This window comes from Styela clava, chromosome 9, assembly GCF_964204865.1.
Source record: "Styela clava chromosome 9, kaStyClav1.hap1.2, whole genome shotgun sequence".
NCBI lineage: Eukaryota > Metazoa > Chordata > Ascidiacea > Stolidobranchia > Styelidae > Styela > Styela clava.
This window is the reverse complement of record NC_135258.1, coordinates 1744731-1770470: the sequence shown is the minus strand read 5'-3', so window position 1 is coordinate 1770470 and position 25740 is coordinate 1744731. Positions and strand designations below refer to the sequence as shown.

Below are 25740 nucleotides of genomic sequence, written 5' to 3'. Positions count from 1 at the left end.
TCTAGCATACTTGTTTTAGTTGTAATTTGTATGAAACTTACTTCAAATGCTTACTCCCATTCTCTTTCAAAGTAAATCTAAATGTCCTAACCCAGAACATACATACTATGAATCTTACTTTAACCCTTTCCCTTTCATATTTCCCAAAGTTTTATATCTATTCTAACCCGTAACATGACACGAATCTCACTTCATTTGTTTACTTAAACATTCACCCCCCCCCCCCCCTCTCAACATTTTATTCAACATCTGGTAGCAGTAGAAGAAATGTGGCACGTGTTTTGAGACATCGTATATTCGTATATTAAAACTCGCATTAATTGAGGTAATAGATGACTGCTATAGTTCTTTCAGTTCAGTCTTCAAGTCTTGCTGCAGCCCTAGAATCTTCTTTTACTTATACATAGCACATAAAAAGACGAATCCCATAAAACTCTCCGGAATATTTGAAATAAATAAAGGTAATAGCCTTCTAGCAAAAAATATAATCTTCAATCACTGAAAATTTCGAAGCAAATGGTAAAGCCTGAAGTGATGCTCGGCGAGAGACTGACGGTTTTCCTCTATTTTGGAGTGAATACGGAAAATCTTCGGCTACTATCTGTATTTTTGCAGTCTACCTATCGATTGCATTAACGGTGTTGTGCAGAAGTTTATACTCGCTCCTCCTTCGAAATCTAAGACATATTAGAATAATCTCGTTCGGCCAACGCTCAGAAAAATACTATGAAATTTAGGTTTGTGAATTTACTTCCGAATACTTCCTTACTGATAATTATGCACGGAGCCCATTCATTAGTCGACATTGAGCAACATTACCCGAAATACCTGGCGCTGGGTTCAAGTTGGTTGTATCGATCCACCGTCTGCTCTTGTTAAACATGTATTCAATGTAAGCGTCAAACCAGTTCAATAATTCAATAATTATTCAATAATCAATAATTGAAATTTTATTCAAAGTGCAAAATTGCAAAAAATGAATACAAGAATGACAAAATCAGATTAGAAATTACGAAAAAGTCGGAAAGAAACGATAAATCATAAAAACCGAGTTGCACACACACTGGTTATCGTTATATAAACGCAATCTCGCTCTGCCATTAACTCTGGAAATACCGATACTTGTTCGCATGCACTCCAATATCAAACCGGTACATTTTTCATTGCACTGTGGAATGCTAAACAGTAGGCGTAATATAGTAATATTATGGATTAATATTTAAATATATTAACGATATTTAGATGCAATCCTGAGTAACTTGGAAATTCAGGCGCAAAAACAACAAATGCTCTTCTGTCTGAGCCCCAAAATAGGTTGTAAGACATTAAGCTCAAACAGTAATAATAGGTCATTGCTACTGGTCTGTTTTAATATGTCTGTCTGATTAAACAAGACATACTTTTAGGATAGGACATGTGTGAGTTCGAACCTAGCATGAGTTGAAGAACAATAGTCAACTATTGTGATAAGTCGTTGCTATAAATGGCGTACATCCTGTGTGCTAGATATGGCATGGGGATAGTTTTGTACTTGTCGCCCCTAATAATCATATTTTATGTTTGATAAAACACAATAGGTTAATGTATCGATATCCCTTGCGTACATGAATAAAATAAAGATTGTATTAAATTTAGTGTTACAGACAATTATCAAACTTAGATTAAACATATCATATGGGTATGAGTTAAATTATTGAACGAAGTTGTTGCCATTTAAGATTAAATACAAACTGTCACCAAAAAAATTGGATAAAGTTTGTTTTATATAATTTGTTACGCCATTACAATCAAGTTAACACTGTCCTTGTGAATGGCATTCCACTATGTTTAGTCTAAATATATTTTATGATATCTCGATTTTTTGGCGGCCCGAAATAAAGTTATGACATTTTATTCTCAAATATGACAACGCATAAAAATTAATGCAAAAATTATGTTTAAATAGAATGCGCACGACGAAGATTTGGAAACGTTTTAATATCCCGACACACACACGGGGCCAATTATTCTTGAATGTGAATTTAGTCCAATTCCCACCATCTCACGCAGAGTGTAATAAATTAGCCAGACAATTGCGAGCTGATGTTTCAAAAAATAGCATGTACATACGAGGGTTGAAAGCACGACATATTAAAAATTGCCCTAGCTATTGCGAGGAATGAAATATTAGGTTTTTTAACGTGCAGTTAGTAAATACAGGTGTAGATAAAAGAGAATATAGTTTCACGGTACTCGCGTTTTTTCAAATGGTTCGTTTTTGCTTGCACTAGTTTCAATCACTTTCATGCAATTTGGTAAGATCTGGCTTATGCGTCATTCTGCTGCAAATTCTTGCTGTGGGACACATTGGACGTGTAGCTATCTTCGTCGTGCATACTTATTCCACATATTTGAGGTAGAAATAAATCATTAAAAAGAGACATAAAATACATAGATTGATTAATAATATCATAGTTTCTTGCATTAACAATCGTATATAAATAAAATTGAGAAAAGAATGAAAAATTACATATAAAATTACCGATTGTCAGCGTTACATGAATAGTAATGGAAATTTTAAATTGCATTTTTCAAGAGATCACTATCCGCTTGCATTCAGATCTGACAGCTCACAAATAACTGTAATTTTGGAAACTTTTGAAATTTATTTCTGTAATATTTCGACTGATCGAGGTATTAGTATCTCAGATGAACAATAGTCGAGATAGCTTTGTTCGTATCAGTGGTTTTGCGTACAAATACGCGTTGTATGTGGATAAAGAAAAAAAAAAGTATTCATATGGTAGCGTAATAAAAAGTCTTACTTTTTGTTTCCTATCACCATTTCTACGACCTACGATAGCTCTGTACATACCAGTGGATGCTTTTCGGGGTCAAATGTAAATACACGAGGGTATGTAAACAAGTAAGAAGTAATTTGATGGCGCTTCAAAAATGCTTCATTTTCTTTTCTTTTTTAATTCTAGAGTTAATTGAAACTCTACTAGAATTGGGCAGCAGCATATCATATATCACAATTACAGACATCTGGACGACTTCATGAAACCGGAAGGCATAATCACGCAAAACTGCGTGGTGAGAGTAAATAAGCATAGATTATAAAGGAACAGTGTTTTTAACACTTTGTATAAAAATTTAAATAACAACTAACTGCTTCATAAAGCAACATCGGTGACGTCTAAGTTTTGCATATTATAATCGAAATGGCTTTCAGGCACGACTTTTAGTTCAAGATCGCTCGCACTCAGCCCTGGTGTTGTTGATCTGACAGGGTCAATAGGCCTAGACTTTGCTCCTCTGCTTGACATAAGCGGTTTTTGACTCCCACCACTACCCATAGAACTCTCGCTTTCGCTACTTGAAACAATGTTCGTCAGAGTACTGTTATGTAAGATGTCTATGGAAGCAGGAACCGAGGACGGTCGGCTTTTCGTCGAGTTGTTGTTATTTATACTTGCTCTTTGGCTCCCTCCGCCAGAATACTCTCCTTCTTCGATTCCTGGAAGTGCCGCACCTGATAATAACGAGAAATGACAGTGACATTATTTTTGAACGTACAACTATTTTTTGTCCATTTATGCAAGTTTTCTATTAAAGTGGTCCTTACCTGAGCCCTCGACTAGTAAACTTATCAATAAATTACTGATGCATTAGCTTGCTGCGTACATCAGTAAATAAGAGGCGCAGGAAATTCAAGATTGCGAAACTTATCAAGTACAAACTTCCAGGAATTTCGTTAGAAACCTGCGGAGTTGCAATTTACAAGAACGAGCGTAATAACAAAATATCTTTTAGGTGGAACAAGGGCAGGCAGTCAATGGAGCAGTCTAATTCATTTAAAAAAAACGTTATTTATTGAAATTAATGCAACAGCTTCACTTACTTCCCATATTGTCTACTTGAGATCTTCCATACACAGCACCATATGTATTCGATCCTTGACTTCCCTTAGTGCCATTTGCTTTGCGATCTTTGTTGTGCTTTTTCTTCTGGCGCTCTTTTCTATACTTGGTGGTATGGTCATGCTTGGTATACTCTCTTCGACACAATGCCCATGTTAGGAGTACGAATAGACCGGCAGTAAATTTGAGCGAAACTGCAAGACCGAAGTAGATGTAACGAAACAGACTGGAATCGTAAACCTGTTGAGAAATAAAAGTAGAGTTATCTTAGCATTTTATGTTCAGGGTACCGCCGCTTGTTTGTTAGTCCAGCAGTCAAGCATCATCGTAAAAGCCCCCCATTTTTATGATGAGATACTGTTTATATTCGGCAATTATCATGTGAAGAAATGAAGCTCTCTACTGCTCCCTGTAGAACAAAGTAACTATCAATGAGTTGGTAGACACTTAGCACAATGAGCGAATCTAAGAGTTAGCCATTGACACGAGATGAAATCTATCGAAATCTAAGCATACGAGGCATATTATAATATCCCTTTCTCCTCATGCGATTTTACTATCATTTCTGAATCGTAAATCACAGTTCTTAAGCCCGTTCTTACCTGACAAATCCAGTTGTTGCCGCCAGTTATCACAATAAGACAATAAGCCCATCTAGTGAAATGATTTTTGTCTGTAAAGTCTGTAAAGCACATTGTAAAATGGTAGTAAAATTGAATGCTCACCTGGCAAGCTCCCTCGCCTTGTTCACATCCGTTTGACGATCCTCTCCAGATGAGGCAAGCTCTGTCTATGGCTGCGCCAAAGTATATGGGTGCTGGAATGTATGCTGAAAATACAATATCACCGAGTTTTTATGTAATTGAATATTGTGAATATTACAGTAATATTTTCGGATGCTATGGATGAGCGCATAATATAGTTTCAGGACAAGTTCTATTTGCTGTAGGTAATTGTTTTGAACGTACCAACCAAAAAATGGTTTGACATATTTAAGATCAGTGTTTTCTATTTCGCCGTCAACTATTTGGATGTAAAGCGTTCCTCAAACTGTGTTCCGCGGCATACTAGTGTGCCGTGAGAGATTTTCAAGTGTGCCTGCCGCGCAGCTTTTTGGAATTTCAGAAAATAAAGCATAGACATAAATGCAACGGCAAGCTTGTCAGACTTGAGTGCGCACTATTCATTATTAAACTGATAATATTAATGTATTGCAACTGCTTGTCATTGTAGTAAGGGTGATTGTCACGTTATTATTGTTATGTTACAATGTATTTTCAAAAAGGACGTCCTCCTTCCACCATGTCGGTTGTTGACTCGCGCGTTGAGTTAGGCTAACAGGATAGCAAGTTTGGACGAGTTTTGGCTAACTGCTTGTAAAATCTATTCAATCATTGGTGAACACGAACTTTCTGCTCTGACTGAAATTAAAAGCTAAAGAGGAAGCGACGGAACCAGGTTCCAATTGTTTCTCAAAACAGACACATACGTCGCATTCACATTCGCAGAATAAATTTACTTACAGCTAACTTTGTTCTTACAAGTGTGCTGCAAAATATTTCTTATTTGTTTAGTAGGCCGCGAGCAAAGAAAAGTTTGAATTGTAACCCTAAACTTAACCCTGTCAGAAAAAAGGTCGTGGATTTCTTTTAAGCCAGACCCAGTGGCCTATAATCGATCATGATTGTCTCCTCATATTTCAAGCTGACAAAAATTTCTTTTCAGTGTCAGAGGATTTGAAAACATAACCCAATATCAGTGAAACCGCAAGTTTTGACTGCCATCGGCACAAAGCTTTTCTGTTATGATTTCATTTTACGAATCCGAAATTCAACAACATCATGCCTCCAAATAAACTAGATATCAAGAGAGGAAACATTTTATTCTAATTTTAAGATCGCATAAACTCACCAAGCGCTCTGAAGAACACGAATTGAAGTCCCATTGCAAAAGGTCGTTCGTCATTTTTGACGCATCGTAGAGTGACCATTAATGCAGGTGTCTGGGCACTTGCAGTGGCCTAAAAAAATATCAACTTTAGATTAGTTAATTTGTCAGGAAATATCGTCTGTATGGCTCATTGTACAGAGAAGAAAGCATCTGTTTATTTAAATGAATATGCATATATTGTGTCTTTAGTGGTTTGAAACAAGTAAAATAAACTCTCTCTCTCTCGTGGCTGGAGCTAAGTCGCAAAATACCAAGAGTTACATAGCACAGTTTTTTTTCTTCTGGAATATCCCAAAATCCGTGTCAGTTTATTACTGCCAAATATGGCCACCGATGTTAAATTAGCCGTCGCTAAGATTTGTCGATTGTAGCGAGTTTGTCTTGACCCATTGAAGCTTTATTATCATACACTTCAGTAATGTCAGCGGTCATTCTAATATATCCTCATATACCCAACGTGTTCCCAATTGGAACTTCATGTCCAAAAGGAAAAAATGGACTCAAGAAGAATTGTCGGTGTGTAAACATACATATATAACAGATATTGAATTCAACGAACCATAAGGCGCAAAGTATTCTAATGCCCATTGTAAATAAATTGTTTAGATTGTAACTACTGTATTCGTAAATAAGGCTCACCAGGTTATCAGACGCAACCATTTATAAAGCACTACCGCCGGTACATGTTTTGAGAGTATGCAATCACGAGTGGGCAACTTCTCTAGTCGGCGGGCCAGAAGTGGGAAAATGAAGTTCTCGGCGGGCCGGATTATAACATGAATAGTATTCAATATCTTAATCACATATTCATTCGCTAATGCAAGGAAGAAAATTATAATTCGCGTTTCGAGTAAAGTTTAAACTACTAAAAAAATAGAGACCAAAAACAACAAATAAATTTATCATAATGTACTAAAAGTGTAATAATGTAATGTCATAGTGTACTGATGTACAGTCAGCGGGCCGTATGTTGCCCACCCCTGCAATAAAGCATAAAAGCACTACCTGATTCATACAGCAGGCCAGTGGTACCCAAACTGCGGGCCAATTACGGCCCGGTTAATCAACTTAGAGAACCACTGTAATAGGCGCATCGGGTTATACAGCGCATGGTCGATTTTCGAGAAAAGGTTGTGTTCTGTAAATTACGGTACTTGAATAAATTATAACTCACCATTGTCACCAGAAACAAGCACGCCATGAAAGGGATGAAATATCCTGTGCAGTCTCTCTCGCACATTCCCGGGATTCCGACTTTAGCAGTTGAACTGCACGAACAGTTGAGGTATTCTATCGCTGATGCCTGAATAACAAAAACAAGCATTAAAATTTCGAACACAATCTGCCTCACAATCGACTTACTGGTATATCAAGTTCCATTTTTGCAGAACCAAATTCATTGGAAATAAATTTGTGCAAAGGTAGATAAAGGCGCTTGGATATTTTCATGAAAGTGTTGTAACTTTTATTTTTTTCCATAATTTATGGGTTAGCCCTTTTACTATATACTAAATTCATATTTTTATGTAAAACAAAGAGGAAATAATTCTATTCAAAGTTGAGTTTGTAAGATTTGTGTTTTGGGAGAAAATCGTGAAATATGCTATATTTCACACTCGAAAATCAATGTTCATCATGCACGATCGAATGCGGGTGACCGGTTAAGTTTATTGAAACGCAAGCAAATTGTTTTGCATGAAATCTAATTTGGACGTTAAATCATATTGCTTGCCTTTAAAGCGAAAGGAAATTTGGAGAACGACTCCAAGTGATTAAGTGATCTCTAGCTCATTTATTACCTGTGAATCATTGGAGTAAACGACATCAGTACACCCCGCCAAGCATGGATTGTAATAGGTTACATCTGAGAAACATATTGGTTCGTAAGCTGTTGTTCCACATAAGCATTCTCCGCATGTCTGACCATTTATCCTGCAAAATTGATATATACTGTTTAGGCTTTTTTGCTAAATTAAAATTATTTATGTAAGGAAACCACTACAGAAGTTAATTTAAAATTTACAACTGAACAAAATTATGTATTTCCCCAAATTTTCATTGAAATATCTACAGCTACACAATGAACAATACATTGACATTAGACATTCTGTGCGTAGCTTTTATGTTTTGAAGCCCTGAGTCTTTCTCTGAATATTTCGTGTTTCACGTAGTCAAAGAAACTTAATGGCTGATAAAACGGTTACTAGTTCAAAAAGATTGCTCAATAAGTGTGTGTTTGTCATCACTCATCGCAATCTTCATGGACTTGATGGTGGAGGAAGCCGTAACCGACCAGCGGTTACGTGAACCACCTACCACCCTACGACGGCGAGGAGTCCAGCATTCTTGTTTTGTTTTTGGATGACCGCAGCAGATGAATTACGTGCACTACAGTTAACAGTTATATTTCAAGTTTCCAAAGTTATGTATTAAATTTATGTTAATGCAATTTAAGCAGTGGCATAAATATATATTTTCTGAAAAGACGGAACCTATTGTTTGCGCGAGAACCCGTTCCAAAAATCTAGACCACTGGCTGTGCTCAACATAAAATAATTGATTGCCTGCCAAGCTCATAAAGCAGTTACTGTATGTATGAAAATCGAATTACTTAGCAGTAAAGGTGTGAAAAATCTCATATTAACCTACCCAATAATGTCCGTTGTGGGGCAGAATATCAGAAACACGGTTACGAACAGCAGTATCGCTATTATATTGCTCACGAGCGCCACCTTTGCACATCCAGTCATGTTCAAACGAAGTCTTTTTACTACATATCCCCCAAGCATGATTCCACCGCCTGCACTCGGTACCAGAACAACGCCTGAAACATAGTTTAGTAATTGAACCTTTTGAGTTAGCTCTGATATATCGTTTATTCAGTTTTTGATAAAAATTAATTCTACTGTATAACTGAAGGAAACCTTATTGAAGTGAGAAATATATATCTAGGTCCTAGGATACCAATAGAATAGAGCGTCTAAAATACAGATAAACTAAAAAATTAGATGAATTGTTTCTAAAAATTAATATTTCTGCTAATATCTGAAATACATCGATAGGCTACCATAATTATAGCAAATTTGATATCGGATAATATGACATCAGTACATGTACAAGTTAAGTGTGCGTCTTTGGTACGGGACGTCAAATGAGTCCCAGGAAGTCATAAAGGGATCATAAAGGGCATATAAAATAAATCTTTCACCCTATTTTCTGATCTCCCTACGAGGGGTATGCGCATATATATTTAATTCACGCCTCGATCGCTAGGTCACTCGTCAATAATACAGTCCTTCTATCATGGGCACTGCTACTGTATGTTGTATACTTTGGGCTATACAATGTTATTAATTTTGCGAATAACAATTCAGTATGAATCTTCCGGTTCAACATTAGCATATTCCGTTTGTGTGAAAACCCAAAATCAAGAGCGTTATTCGCTGTACCGTGATAGATCCAAATCTACATTGGAGTATCAATATAACTATTTCCCACTCACCGGTATATATGCTCGCCTGTGAAGGGTCGACCCCAAACTGATTTTGCAGATACTTCGGAACGAAAGTCAGGAATGCAGTAACTATTGAGAACTCTAACGTAGCAGTGACAGTAATGCATAGAAATATAGGATTGCTTAGTAGAGAGAAAAACGCCCGCGGAAGATCTAAAAATAATAAACATAATTTTGAGTTTATTTAGATGTTTAATGTACGATATACCCAGTGGAAATATTATTTACGTTAATGTAGGGGTGTATGCAATGCATATTGAGAGTATTTTATGTTAGCATAGGTAATGGCAGTAAATGATGTTGAATGAGTCAGGCACTTAGACCTAAATCGTATATTGATAGTTTTGCCCTGAAGTTTGTTTATTCAAACAATATAAGTTTTTTCAATTTATAACTCCATCCAAGAGTGTGCATTATTCGAATAAAAGCGTTTCAGATTGAGCAATTAGTTTGAGATTGAAAAGTTTGAGATTCAAAATTAATTAACAAGAAATTTCTTTGAATCAGCCACAAAAACTCTTCAACATTTGCAATACTACGGCAATAATACATCCGTTAGTACCGCGGTGCGGGATAATTAAATGTAACAAGAGAGCAATTCCCGTTGTCCTTGCGCCATCCTGACGAAGATTACGTATCACATCTAGCTCTCCAAAAATTAAACGAGAATATCGTTAGGAGATCGAAGACTTATCGATCGAAACTGCGGTTTCGATTCATGACTCTATAGTGACACCGCGTGTCCCATCACTAATTGATTAATAACTCGCTAATTATACGACATAATTCATCCAAAATCAATAGGCTTCTGATCCGAGATATGATGAATACACATGCAAAATTTGGAGCAGATTCAACCACGCCTTCGTGAGATATCACATGCATCTAACAGACAGACAAATACCTATCAACATACTTACCGATCTAAAGATCGATAAGTAACAAATACCTATCAACATACTTACCGATCTAAAGATCGATAAGTAATGATTTGTACAATCTGAATCTAGTTCAAACTAAACAAACCTTTAATGTTCTTCCCGAAATTCATTGAGGCATCCATCGGATTCATCCCGTCATTCTGTGGAGGTGCTTCTTCGTCGTCGGATACGGTGACAGTGGTAACTGGCGTTCCCGGTGTCTGGTTTCCCACTGAAGCGCCGTCACTGTAAAGTTAAAGACAGCCCAATGGTTTGGTTTGATTTTCAAAATTTTGATCTATAACTTTCGTGAGTGCATTATACTGACACGAACCAGACTGGAGAGAAATTCAAATTATTGTCACCAAATACGCAAAAGCAAACGCAAATTTTTAAGACGAGATTGATAGCGCTTCATATTATATCTTATTACGACTTACGATTCAGTTTTTCAAATATACATGCGTACGTGCCCAGAAAAGGACGTTCAGAAACCTGGTAATAATGAACAACTGCTAAGAAGGGATTTTTTGTAGAACTTGGAAATGAGATTGTAGTTCAAGTATTAAACTATAAGATATTAGTATCACATTAGTATCAAATTGTGTGACTAATCTTGGTAGGGGATACTCACGAAGGCTTCCAATATTTTACAAAACGGAGTGCTTTGTCGCCCATCTTAACGAAAATATTGGCTGCTCCGTCATTATAATGCCTGTCATAATGAAAAATACAATATCTCGGATCAGTTACCTTATGTTTGCTTTTGGTTTCGGAAGCTTTCTTGGATATCCAAGTATAGGTATCGATGAAATGACGATTAATATTCCACAGAGAATATATCCAGACCACCTGTATATTAATCACATTCAATAAATGAATAATAAAATTTTGCACACATCCTGAAAATGTATTTGAATCACGCGACAACAGGGAAGTTGGTGAAGGCGCCACTAAAAAAAATGTCGTCAGATGGGGCGCCAAATACCCATTAATTACCCTATTAATTCTCTTAATATAAGATTTCTGAATATAGAATATATTCCTAATTAGCTGATTTTTAATTCGTAATATGCAGAAGTCAGTGTCCATTTTCAACAACTTTAACTTTCGTAATGTGGAGTTTTTCAAAATGGCAGTTTGTCTAAATTATTTGAGAAATCGAGAGTTAACATTATGTCAAATATTACCAGTACCGAATCAATTCGGTTTTTAATTCATTCGGCATAATGTTAACAAAATATATCACCAAGCATTCTTCGTCTTGGCGTTTTATCAAATATTCGCCACTATTGGAGAAAATATAAAAAAACAGTAACTTAGTCGAGGAATTAACATACCCATTGACTTGCATGGCTTTTTGAGAAATATCGGATAATCAACTATTAACGCGTGTGTGGTGAATACGATTTCATAGTTATTCAGTAGTGCACTTTTGATTTATTAATTAGTGATACGATATTTTATGATCATTCTGAGTCTGTACAGTGTGAAGGAGTTGTTAGTCTTCGTGACCTTATAATACTAACTCTTCATTTCTCTATATCAGAGTGGTTCTTAAATGGTGGGGTGCGCCCTACAAGGGTGCGTAGACAATTTTTTGAGAAGGCGTGAAGCTTGTTAAAAATAAAAATATTTGTTAAATTGTTAGATTAGATCTTGCCCGCCTCATTTTGGATATTTACGTTCGATCCCCGAATTTTCAAAGTGTTTTTCAAATAAAATACTTTCGCTATACTATATCTGTTATTTGTAGCTTATTGTTAGCTAGTATTTCTTAGGTGGGGAGCGTGACTTGGAGTTCTAAAAAGGGGGCGTGGCTTAAAAAGTTTGAGAACCACTGAGCTATTGATTCCAATGAAATTCCAAACTTCAAACAAGCTCACCAGGCCCCGATGAATCTAGGATCGTCTGAAGGAACTCCTTCCATCCACGGATCGACGTAAAAATTGATCAACGCTCCTCCGACTACGTATCCGAGCGCAGGTCCAATCGCTCCCATTAGATACATGATAGCTAAAGTAAAATACAAATGGATATTAAATCTTTAAGACTATAGAATAGTACATGTTGCTAGTGTTGGAAAGATTCCAATCCTTTCAAACTGTAGAAGTCTGGCAGTGGTTGCTTGTGCAGAGCCGTATTCGGGACGAAGTGCGTGTGGGTAAAAAGCGACCTCTTTCTGAGGCCAAGCTAGTTAAACAGGATGTGCGACATTTTGAAAATCGGTTTGTATGTCTGTTATGTGAATAAGCATACATTAGACGCAGTGTTCAGGCGAAATACGTATGCCTAAAAAATCTACCGACGCTCTTTCTGGGACCAAGCTAGTTAAAGAGGATGTGTGACATTTTGAAAATCGCTTTGTATGTTTGTTATGTGAATAAGCATACAGGGGGAACAGTGTTCATGCGAAATACGTATGCGTAATAAACCGACGACACTTTTTCTGGGACCGGGCTAGTTAAACAGGATGTGCGACATTTTGAAAATCGGTTTGTGTGTCTGTTATGTGAACAGGCACACAGGAGGATACTTAGTATCTTTCCTTCGTCTTTCCTATTTAAATCCGACTTCAATCTATGGTTAATGACATCCGACTTCGATCTTTGGTGAAAGAAAAATTAGACTAAGAACTAATGTGTTTGTGAGAGTTTTGCTGAACCTTTTGCTGAATGATGAAGGTTGAATTTCAGGAGAGCTCAAAGTTTCGACTCGAATTATCGGCATCAGAAAGACGATAATAATACAAAGAAAACTGAATAAAGGTCATCTTTGTGTATTGTGAAATTCTTCCAAACGCGGTGTCATCTCGCGATTGATATCACCACATAACCATGATTAATAAACAAACCTTTGCGATGGGGAGGTTGCGGCTGAAATAATTATTGTCTGTCAACAAACGGTTCGTCGACGAGGCGCTCGATAAACATGTAGGTAATGTTATCATTTAGGGGTGAACGACCGTGTTACGATCCACGTTACGATTACGCGATTATTAATTGCAATCTGAGTTACTCTATAAAAAATTACAGCAACCTAATTAACCTTGTTTCAGCGGCCAGATACAGATCCAGGGTATTGAATAGACGAATGACCGACTGACTGCACTAAAGAATCTGTAACATTGACAGTTTTATTTGAAACAACAACTCAGTATTCTCAGTTTTTGATAAACGACTAGTAAATTGCCATTGAAATTTTCGATTTTTTGCAGAGTGTTATTACAGTCACAATATACCGTATATAATACAGTAATAACGGAAATCAATTACTTCCTGGTCTAAAGGTCACTCGTAAATTTAACCACGGCAATGCATGAGCTGAAAATAGATTAGATCATACTCAATAAAAGCTTAAAATTGATACGGAATTACATTTGAAGGGGGAAATTTCGAATCACGGGGCCTTGTTGGGACGGAAGACGTGAATAATTGAACATCATGATAATGAACCATCATGAGTGTATATAGTTTCAGCATCTTTCCTAATTTTAATGGTCACCTGTAATTTCACTTAAAATTTTCTTCAAAAAAAAAAAAAAGCCGTAATATTAATATGATTATCTAGTTGGGCCAGAAGGCCGCTGACCAACGAAACAGGGCTGGCAATTTCAGTGAAACACTTGACCGTTAACCAGTCAAACTTGACCGTGAAAATCAGCTGGTTACGATACGATTCAATAAAAAGCATTTTTAGTTAGTTGCACTAATATTTTTTACGTGTTGCCTTCTCAATTAATAATAATAATGATATTATGAATTGAACGCATGAGATATAAATACGTAAAAATTTAAATTTATTAGAGGAATTTACATTGGAAATTGCTGGGGTTATGACAGTTAACCTAACCGTTAACCATATAAAACGGTTGACCGGTTTGCAATTACCAGCCCTGGCCGTCGCATATGACTTTGATCATCCAACATAGTCAAGCCCCTTCGACATTTACCTTCACTTATTCGGCAGCTTAAATGTATTTTTAACTGCAGGTATGCGCTTTGATGAACGTAATTTCACGGAGCGTCAGCCGGCGTCGCCTTACTTTGTGCCGTATCAGCGGAAACCGAGTGCACATTAGCATTATATATATATACGTTTTTATTAACGTATAAGCTTTGTTTGAGCCACACGCGACTCAACACGGCCTGGCCTGGGCTAATGATTTTGCGCCATTTTTCACTTGGCTACCGTTGTTTTACTATTTACATTACATTTTCTCAAAAGTGGAACAGCGATCATTAATATCATTTTGATTAAGCCAGAGTCGCCTTTACATTGCGCGTAAAAATGTTCTCAATTATCTGTGGTACCTTTTAACAACGATATGTAAGGGAGCTAGTTTTCAAATTTCTGGTGGAAGACTTTATATTTTCAAAAATTTATATATTCTTGTCGACGAACGGTTGTAGTTTCCGTCTTTCGTAACTTAAATTTTCATCATTCCGTCGCGGACAATTATTTGTTTACCCAACCGGCATATCTTAATGTGGCATCTGTTCGGCGCGAAACGTGACTGGTGAACAATTTGAAGTATGATAATATGCTTTTAAATTGACTGAAGCAGCGATTCGGAACAACGAAAAATAACGGGAAACTCTCAACTGAGAAAAAGAGTACATAAAAGTAAAGTGGTTACTATCCTGTTACTACTACCCATGTAATAATTACCCACTAATTGTGTGATCGTTTTCTTTTTATTTTTCAATCATTAGATCTAAATTCTAAGATAAACAAAATAAACTAAATAATAACGGTGGGGCAATGAGAGACTAATACGTTAACTTTACCTAAGATATCCAGAATGAAAAAAAAAACAGATCATAAAATTAGGATGGGACAATAACAAAATGTGTACCCTGAAATGAAGCCACATTTTGCCGCTTAAAACGATTTTTTAATCCAATGGTAAATATATTGATGCTAATTTTCTTCCGAGACCGATAAAAACTGACGACCACAACTAGATGACGTGGGGCATGTTGATTGGATATTTAAATTTTTGTTTTTTGATTCTGGGGGTGAATTAATGCACGTGTGACTCATTGCCTTCAAAACACCCGTTTTTGATTAATTTCAAAAATATGTTAGACTTTTCAATCTTAATGTTAATCCATAACACTGCTATTATCGAAACCCGGATGATCCCTTCCTATGTTGTTGTGTTTTTAAGTCAGTCTTTTTCTGGTCGATTGGAGCTTTAATTTGAACCGAGAAAAACATAGTTTTGTATTCAAATTGTAGACATGTGGCATATGACCAATGATAACGGACTGTTACATAAATCAAGCGGCATCTGCTCAAGGAAAGAATCGGGTTCTTATTTAAAATGTCAACTTGAAATCTGCTCAGTATAATATCCTATGTTGTTGGCTTTGCTATTCAGACTGGTTGTAAATCGGCGAATAGAACTTGAATTTATTCAAAAAAAAATGTTGTGAGTACATACCGACGAGTTATCACCGACATAGAACAGCCACTTACAGACAATGTTGATTAATGATGTTCAATGAATCGAACTACTGTACCTGCTTAAGATTTCCAGACGAAACATTCTTACCGTACTAGGCGGGTTCACGATTATATATATAGCAAAAGGTGTAAATTGGAATCGAACATTCTTATCCTGGCATGGACAAACCACGGCCCGCGGGCCAAATCCGGCCCGTTGGGTGATTCAAGCTCGCAGCTTTATGCTGTCACAACCAAACTAAAACCAAATTTTGATGGTTTGGCTAAAATAGCTCAAGGAATTTGTTGAGATTGCGATTAAATTTAGTTTTGGCACGAGGCTTATTGTTTACCACTTATTCTTTGGTCATACTGTAAATATTGTTCGCAAAATGTAACTTTTACGTCACACTTACATGGCCCGTCAGTCTAGGTGGGCAAAATTTTTGTTACTCTCGTAGTATTTGAACCAAGGTGACGGACACCAGAGCGTAGTTTGTGTACCAGGTTAGGGTTAGTTTTATTCTAATTTTCCTTATTTTAGTTCTATTACGTGTTCGGGGACTAGCAAAGTGACTCCCGTAGTAGTAGTACCTGGAATTATGGCCAAGCCCTAACCTGGTACATTTACTACGTTCCGGTATCCGCCATCTTGGTTCACATACAACGGGAGTACCAAGTTTTTGGCCCTGGTTTAAACTCTGTTCTCACCTATGTATAACGATGAGTCTTCTCTTGGTGCATTGTCATATAGATACGTAGTACCTAATGTATATATCGGAGTTGATCCGATTCCGATTATCATGTTTGATATCACGAATAGACAAATATACAACGAACTTGCTTCCTGCAAAATATATCAAAGTTCATGGACGAAAATGCAGATTGCGCTGAAAATTCAAATTTTCAAATCATTTCATACCCGAACTGGATATTTAATAATTTGTCATTTTAAAAATCGCGAGGTGATTTTCTCAAATTTGACATTTTTGCATTAGTGGTGGAAGATTTGTGCAAAATATCCCTCGTTTGTCACTAAAATCCAGCTTCAGAATGAGGCTGTCACGGAGAAAGCGTGCAAAATCTGTGTTTATAAACATACATATGGAGTGAGAGCCATAAGTTTAAGCCCGGTATAAGCAGCTGCTTGGCGTACAGATCTATAGAGCTTGACACAAATCAATTAATCGCAACCTACCGATATGCTCACGCTCCGATGTATGAAAGTTGGCCACGGATCAATATATAGTGTACTCCGAGCCTATAAGCTAATGACGCAGTGCATTGGTAATTCCGGTAATTCAATATATAATGATCAAGCAATCACACAATTCGATGTTTTATTGCAAATTCAGTTAATTTTGATGAAGTACTATCCTGAAACAAAAGCCTACCTCTTTTTTAAGCTATGCCTCCCCCGTGTCTTCAGAATGCGTTATGGTGTATTATTTTCTTAAAATTACGGAATCAGTTTTTCAACGAATATGTCATATTTTTTCTAATTTCTACACGAGGCTACGATTAGGCCATTATACTTCTATCTGACGTTAAATTGGGCCATCCCTAACTGCACGGATATGAATAACCATTCCATGCACTATAACTTGTGCTATATTATTTATTATACATATTTACATCTCCTTATACAGAGCCCGATTCGGAGAAAACAAGTAACTTATTCAATAAGAACAACACTTACTTTCGCTTCGCATGGCGGGTCGTCCGAGCTTGAATTGGTTGTTTTGTTAGAACTGCACAGGTGCTCGTGTGGACTAAGGCTTGAGTTTGTCGTCCCAGGTAGCTCATATGGTGCTGCTATAAATTGAGGCGTTGCAAACAGAACCGACCCTGTGTAGGAAGAAAGAAAATATTATTATTAGATAGTGCTATCATTTTGGTAACGGTATAGGAAGAAAGAAAATAATATTATAAGACAGTGATATCATTTAAATTTATCCCGGAAAAGAAAACAAGACGACCGAATTATATATCGTCCTCAGCTGACAGTTATTTAACTAGTTAGTCAATAATCATTGATCTTGTATGATAGAACAACATAAATAGCATGTAATGGCATCGCATTATGTAACTGCCTATCTGTGTGTATTATAGTAAATTCTAACCGTATGTTTGTGGTAAACTGTCACTGTGATTAGTCATGTCTATATATAGTATTGAATAATACTAAACATTATGAAATGATTATGCCTGCAAGCATGCGGTGGAAATTTACATCAATATATTAATAATAGCAGCAAGGGTGTGCAACACTTTTTTCGGTGTGTCATAATAAAGACATCTAGCTGAGCCATACAAAAAAATTGCAGGAAAAGCAAGAGAAGAAAGTGCGGCTATCGCTTACAGAGATAAAGGCCCCGGGCAAAAATCTGAGTGTTTACAAGTGCCCACTAATTGGCTTGGCGGGCCGGGCCGTGTCCCACGGGCAGCCTGTTGCATACTCTTGCACTATATACTGTAACACGATTGATGTTGATCCAGCGAAAAGAAATCCGAACTGATTACGTGGCCACGGCCCCTCACCCGCCTACTAGCCCATGTCGTTTATGAGAATGTGTTTGATAAAGCTTTACTGATTAAACAGTAACACGACTGAATTTCAGTTTTTAATTTTTCACGGGGGAAAGGAAGCTAATGAGACACCTAATTATATATGGAAAATCATAGTCTCTGGTGATGTTACCAGTCCAAGCGGGCAAATGAAGAGCTACCCATTCATTCGTTTTAAATGCACGGTCTTGTGTTGACGAAGTGAGTTGGTAACCGCACACAATTTCTAAATTTATCTACAGCAGTTGTTCCCAAACCCTGGCCCCCAGGCCAATTACTTCCCGCGTAGCGATTTAAATTTGGCCCACCGAACTTAAGTAAAAAATGTTAACTACTATATGTTTTTACCTTATTGCGTTCTACCGCCAATTGTCACGTTATTATTACAGTATAGGGACTTGTATTCAAAACAACTCAATCGTACCGGTATCTTGATTATATCCTTTCATTTATAATTTTTGCCCCACCGGGTAATCAACTTTGGGAACCAAAGTTCTACAGCAAATTATTGGTGTAATAGGCACGACTCAATTTGAGTATGTCGATGATATTAGTCGTGAGAATGTTTGCAGTATTGATACCCTGCAAGTAATTTTCATATACTATGTAACTAGTAGGGTTTTTTCATTTTTTAAAAAAAATCCGAAATTCGATCTTTTGCGCATTTCCTCGGAAGCAAGTGGTTTAATCCTAAAAAAAATATAGTGGTCAATTGTACTTAGTGAATACGAATTGATGAGAGACTTGAAGGGTTCATCTCAATAAGACGAGGAGACCATCAACTGATAATTTTACTTCCATGTAACAATAACTACTAAACAATAGTACCGATTTCGGAAATTTTTACAGTTTCATTTCGCTAGAGGCAATTTACAGTAAATAGTCATTGAAATTCTAATAATATTTCGACGACATGGCGAAATTTGTAAACAATGTTATTGCAACATGTTGTGTAAGACCGATTGAATAAGATGGTTTATATTGGATTTTAAGCGTATATAGATAGTTGATGAGAAATAGACTGTAATCACCCGTCTCATATGACAAAAAAAGAATTAGTACTGGAATAATACATTTGTACTACTTGAATTGCAATTTCAATACTTTGCGTTTTTTTATTACGTTTACGTTGAGTATAGTTTCCCTGTTTCTAAAATTTCGTTTTAAAACAAAAAAGTTGCGCGACTAACGAAGACAATGACTAAGTTGATAATATTAATTTGACAGATTATCTATACTAGTCCAGAGTAACTTATATTTCCGATCCATCTTACAAGCGAGCCCGTGAAACAATTCATGAATATATATGGTATTGAATAGTTAAATAAAATTGCATTGCCAGTGATTCAACTCGTTGGTCATTTCGCGGTGTGATTTATTATCGGTACTCGGCCGTGCACGACTGGACTCTATCCTTATGACTTGTCGCGCAACGATAGTAGATCCCAACGGAGGTCCAAAGTCCGTCACGTTGCGCTTCGTATTATTTGTATTGTCTTTGTACTGGTTTGTAGTAAATATGCGTAAATAAGAACGATTCTTTGTTCACCACAAACCACTTTTCTCTTGTTATCTACTCAAAACAAGACTCCGGGCATTCATTTTTACATTACAAACAGAAAGTATCTCGTGGAAATCCAAGAACTGTGCTTTTTATTATTGTCGTTATCGATTGTGCACGGCCTGCACGTTTTTTTTATTTTTATTTTTCGGTTTTCAGTAGCGATAGAGTAAAATAGACTTTTATGTATTCCATACTTCCAAGCCCAATCTATTCAGAAATGTAAATCTGACTATATTATGATAAAATATCCAACGATATGAGTCCCTACTTCGAGAAAACGAGATTCAGAAAACGAAACGTTTAGCAAGCATCTTTCTCTTGTAATAATTTGAACTAAGACTTTAAAACCTACGTAGTTTAGAGTCCGGAGTCTTAAACATTTTGACTCCGACACTACCGAACAGTATTAGTTCTGGCTAAGCTATGAGTATTGTTTAATCCAAAAATCGGCTTGTATTCATTTATTAATAGTCATAGTGTTAAAATTTATGGGAAATGAACGATAGTAACCCCATTACATAACGAGGACCCCGGGTCAACAACTATTAAACTTTGTAATCTCTTAAATCTGTGTGCTTTGTTACGAAACAAAGAGAATTATCCGCGTGTGGGTTTTCTGTTTGTTCAGCTTTTTACTTTGCTTGTGACTAAACAAAGAGAAGCAAATATATAAATTTAATATATGATGACATGACGAGGAATGATAATCTATATTATATGACTGTGGTTAACAGCGGTGCCGGACAAAAGACTCACCCTCATCTGACTAAAGACTAAAAAATCCAGTCTGCTTGAACAGAAAAACAAAAAATTCGGGGCTAAAGCGTTTGACTTAACTGTATGTTAACTTGATTCAAAAAAGCCCGGTTTAAACCAACCTACCCATTGCTACGACAATAGCTCCAATTCCGACCCATCTCGTTCGATGACCTTTCCCTCCGAAGTACGATATGAAGACGACGACCAGTAAGCTCCCTATGTCGAAACTAGATACGATAAGTCCCGATTCGGTGCTTCTGAGGTCATACCTGTAAACAGGAGAGATTATGTAATTTCAAATCTACCAGAAGATTGGTGAATCAACCATGTCTTGAATATCTGAGACTGAATTCAGAAATCCAGTCGAGAATACAGGCTGTTCGTAAAGTCTTAAAATTGTTAACAGAAAATCAGAAAATTAGTGATGGAACTAGTACACTCAATATACTCAAGTACACTTGTCTATACAATATCTAAGACTGAATTCAGAAATCCATTTAAAAATAAAGTGTTCATAAAGAATCAATTTGCTCTTAATAGCAAATGGACTTATCGACACAACCTATTTAGTTGTTGGCCCCTACAGGTGTATTAAATGAAGTATAAAAATGTTTAAATGAACAACGAATAAAACGAGAATATCGGTCAGAGACCGAAGACTTATCGATCGAAAGTTGGGGGATCCCCCAAAACAGCGCTCTTCTTGTGTCCCATCACTAATTAATTAATAACTCGCTAATTATACGACATTATTCATCTAAAATCGATAGGCTTCTGGTGCGAGATATGATGAATGCACATGCAAAATTTGGAGCAGATTCAACCACGCCTTCGTGAGATATCGCGTGCATCTAACAGACAAACAGACAAATACCCATCAACATACTTACCGATCTAAAGATCGATAAGTAATAAAACGAACCCGAATAAGCTATGACTATATTTGTGAAAGAGCTACAATAACTGTTGATAATGTTGGGATAGAAAGATAATCTCAACACAGTATTGCCTAATCAGTCAATTTTTTGTAAATTTATATTGATTCGTGCAAATGTATCATAAGGGCTGGGCATTTCAAATCGAATATTCGAATCGAATAGTAAATTATTCGAATCGGTTCAGAGCAAAATTTCGAATCGCCGCCATCTTGTTTTTTTTTCTTTCTGCCGAGGTGAATTGCTTAATTTTTTTTATTGAAGCCATATTTTTTCAAGGCAATTCCGACATATGACTATTTTCTGTATTGAGTTATTGAAAAAACGTGTTTCTCATTGTATGTGAGCGCTCGACAATCTCTCTTGGTGATGTATTCTTTGTTTTCAGTAATTCATTTCTTAACAAGACCAATTACAATAAAAAAGTCGCATACAATTATATATCTCCTATCTTATATATCTTCGAGATTCGATTCGAAAAAAATATTCGATTCGATTCTGAAATCATCAGGTATTCGAAATTGCCCAGCCCTATGTATCAGCTGAAAATGACCCCATTTACGATATTCCATATTTAGAAATATTATTTCAGAATGTATTCGTTATTGTAAATTATTCACTGAACTGTATTCGTTGTTTCAATCCTCATCTAAACATATTATCACAACACCAACCTTTTTTCGATTGTCGTAATAACACTACTCGTATATCCGGATACTAGAAGGCTTTGAAGTAAAACGTAGATGGACATAAACGCTAAAAACCATTTTGCTGTCGCCAGTGCTTGCAGAAACCTCGGATGACAAGGCCCATAACCACAATGTGTTTCCGATCCATCGTTGTCTAAAAATATGAATGTAGAAATTCAACCAATGAATTATGTAATCTCAAAAAAAAAACATTAGTTGGGGGGTTTGCATAGCTTTGAATTTTATCTGGGTAGAATATTATTTTTCATAAATGAATTTTCCACAGGTGGAACTTTTTCGAAGCAAGATTTTTCCGGGTTGAATTTTTAGTTGATATGTTCAGGTATAAGTTAATACTTACAAGAAATTAATGAATATGCTGTATCTGCGATTGAATTTTTTAAGCTTGCCATATGTTCTCAAGCAGGAGAAATTACCAGTCATTTTCCATTTCATATTATTTTGAACCCCCTGAATTTACTGCAGAACTTTATTACGTCTTATTTTTTCCGAAAATTTTAACAATACTTTCAAATTTACTGTCTTATAAATTTACTGAGGCTTGAAGCGGTGCGACGGCCCTGTGGTTAGAAACGTTGTACATTACTATATTGACGTCATGGGTTGAAAATCTGGGGATTCAAACACCTCGCCTCCACCGCAATTGATGGGGTACGCAATGGCGATCAGTAAAGAATGATAGATTTTTACGTATTCTGGATTGCTTGTATAACCTGTGATAGGAAGTAGAAAAACGTCACACAGAAACTTCACCTTGATCACTCGGTCCATGGATTGGAGTCGCCCCAGCTATCTCAGCCCTGGCTTGTTTTGAAAGAGTTGGTCCTTGTCCATTTCCATTCGTATTGTGTAAATCCAACTCCATTCCTCAATATCTCCAGACCCGGTTATAATCTAGTTACCGTTAAACCGTAGGAAAATATCGGTATTACCGGTATTAGGTTAAAACTGTTTTTAAAACTGTATATAAAATTATAAATATAATAAAAAAAATAAAGTAGTTGAACGATTTATTCAAATTCTCTAAAATTAAAGTTGTCAGAACAAATCTCTACACAAAACCTCTGATTTAAAAATATGGCTTTAAAGAAGCTATAGTAATAACATCAAATAGGAGTTAAAAAAAATTATTGCCTTCCGTGGCAATTTCACGTTTCAAATGCGCGTTTACTTTCAGAAATGTTAGTCATCGCCATGTGCGCTGAACATGGATTTCCACATATTTCGTGGTGCGGAACCCTGTGAAACTTTCCAGGGGCTCGCGAAAACCCTGCGCAACACTTGTAAGGCAGTTACTGTCGAATAATAAAATGATCTTTAGAGTTTAGCAAGTTTTTATTAACTGTGGAAAGCCTAACAGTATACAAACATATACAATAACACAGACTCTCGGATTTGAATGTACGCTTGCGGAACCCTGGCTGAGAACCATTGCCTTAATATATTATCTCAATTCCAGTATATAGTACACAGAAACACGTACTTATCTTCAACCAAAGCCAAAATACAGGGTCGCTAGAAAAGCAGAAAATTTAAAGGTGAGATGAGTTCACTAATAAAATATCAGTATAGATTGAATTGAAACGATATCCCACAAGGTTCCATTACATTTAAACCCACGTACATTTGAACCCACGACAATTGCACCTGCATACTAGTGCACCTATGGAACTTTTTTTTTTCGTTTTACGGATATTTGAACCCATACTAACTCTAACCCAAGGGTTTTTAGTACCGCATAAATATTGAACCCGCGGATATACACATCCCACAAATTAAACTGCTATATGAGCTTGGACTTCTTGGTTCAAGACACTGCTCTGAAGGCATTTTGAGTATCTATATGTTTAATATAACATATGTCTTCAAATACTTTGTAAAAATTATTCTTTGTGAAAATAAATATTTTCTGTTTCTTACGAACAGCCTGTACTACACCATATGTCAACTGGAGGTGACTAATTTACTCATACGGTGGAATATTTTGCCGACGTTTCAAATGTCCACAAACACGACATTCATTGGGGAAATGATTCGCATTTTACTGTTCATTTCTGCAGTGTCTGCCCTATACGCGCATTGAAATACCAGTTTAATTTACCTTTAGCTGAACGAGCATATTATTCACCTTCCGTAGATATATTTGCTAGCCTGGCAGGTTGGAAGAACTTTCCCTTCTGGAAATTTTCATCAAAAATTACTTTCGCATGAATAGAAGACGTAGATTCCATCGGATATGTCGACATATCAGAATTTTGGATAATATTTTACCAGCCGCTGCTTGATTGAGCAAACAAAGAGTTTGTGTAAAATGTAATTGTCGCCAACAAATTTATAAAACAAACCACACGCAAACATAGTTTTTCTTAGCTATTAACAATATTGCGAATAGAAGCGCGAATGTTTAGTCACATGCATTGCCAAGTTCAAGCCTATTATGGAAAGTTTAAAAACTCAGCCATTCTTCAGAATCACCTGAAAATTCAATTGGTAAATCACGACTGTTCACCCGAACCTATCAAAATACGTTAAAAAATACACCAGGGCAAAGGCTAAGCTACAACATAGCGGTTTGATAATACTTTATGCGGTTACCGCTTGCTTACCCAATGTCCTATCAAGTTATATTGGTAGTCATGAATCTGTCTTTTAAAAAAACAAACACTACTAAAATGACAATCGCTCCCCAAATCAGCGCCTGTGTGTCTGGAGCCTTTGGCGAAGCGAAAGTCACAAAAATATAGTACGAGAGTTTACCGGCGTCTCCCTTCACTCTGGAATGCAATTCTTTAAACATTTCCTTCAATTTGTGTATGTATAGTTCGTATAGAATGGTGAAGGAATGAATTACTGATTACTAGAAAGAATCTCTAGTTATCTCATAGATACCTAGAAAAAATATTAATCACAATGTGTCCTTCGTAGCATGAAACGTTGCATTTTCTAGAAAAGCAGTATCGGTAAATCATATTTCGAAATTTGATATCCACAATAAATGTCTGTAAATAAACCTGTCCAGGTCTTATGTGCGCGAAAATATACAAGCAAAGAGTATACTATCTTATAGCTAACAAGGAGAAACAATAACCGCAAAATCATAGCTAGCGTAGTCAGCTCTGCCATAGGATGGTAGGAAATCCTGAATCGGAAATTAACACCCACGATATTCGCATAAATGCTAGCGAGATCGTGTTTTTGCTGGCAGTGAAAGCAAATACGAAAGAGTATATTAACTAGTAAATATATTAGATTTTAAGTCGCGCCCCTTTTTTCAGAGTTTGTCAAGTCTCACGAAATGTAAATATTCAAAATAAGGCTGGAAAGATAAATCTAACAGATATTTTCATTTTTGATTAGCTTCACACCGCTCAAAAATTATTTACGCCTCACTGTTTGAGGACTGAGCCAGAGCTTCGCTCTGAGAATTTAAAATTCAAATACACAAAATAGAATATGTTCCTACTGCT

General features: G+C 36.4%; 1 protein-coding gene across 1 annotated transcript; it reads right to left on the bottom strand.

Moving 5' to 3' along the window:
- Nucleotides 1–932: 932 nt before the first annotated feature.
- LOC120339529 (solute carrier organic anion transporter family member 5A1-like) lies at nucleotides 933–23237 on the bottom strand. The gene is made up of 16 exons (XM_078116307.1): nucleotides 23027–23237; nucleotides 22238–22406; nucleotides 20752–20897; nucleotides 17437–17585; nucleotides 16449–16584; nucleotides 12173–12302; nucleotides 11040–11138; nucleotides 10393–10532; nucleotides 9355–9519; nucleotides 8502–8676; nucleotides 7652–7784; nucleotides 7027–7155; nucleotides 5814–5922; nucleotides 4628–4731; nucleotides 3884–4142; nucleotides 933–3514 (listed from the first exon to the last, which is right to left on the bottom strand). Exons 1-16 carry the CDS (start codon nucleotides 23136–23138, stop codon nucleotides 3156–3158), a joined length of 2514 nt encoding a protein of 837 aa, XP_077972433.1. The 5' UTR covers nucleotides 23139–23237; the 3' UTR covers nucleotides 933–3155.
- Between the last annotated feature and the right edge of the window lie 2503 nt (nucleotides 23238–25740).

Excerpts from the sequence above, each read along its gene's own strand:
- LOC120339529 (XM_078116307.1), bottom strand. The coding sequence starts at position 23,138 with ATGGAGTTGGATTTACACAATACGAATGGAAATGGACAAGGACCAACT. Across the intron at positions 20,898-22,237 it reads ATTACGACAATCGAAAAAAG|GTATGACCTCAGAAGCACCG; the intron begins GTTGGTGTTGTG and ends TCCTGTTTACAG. Across the intron at positions 4,143-4,627 it reads AAGGCGAGGGAGCTTGCCAG|GTTTACGATTCCAGTCTGTT; the intron begins GTGAGCATTCAA and ends ATTTCTCAACAG.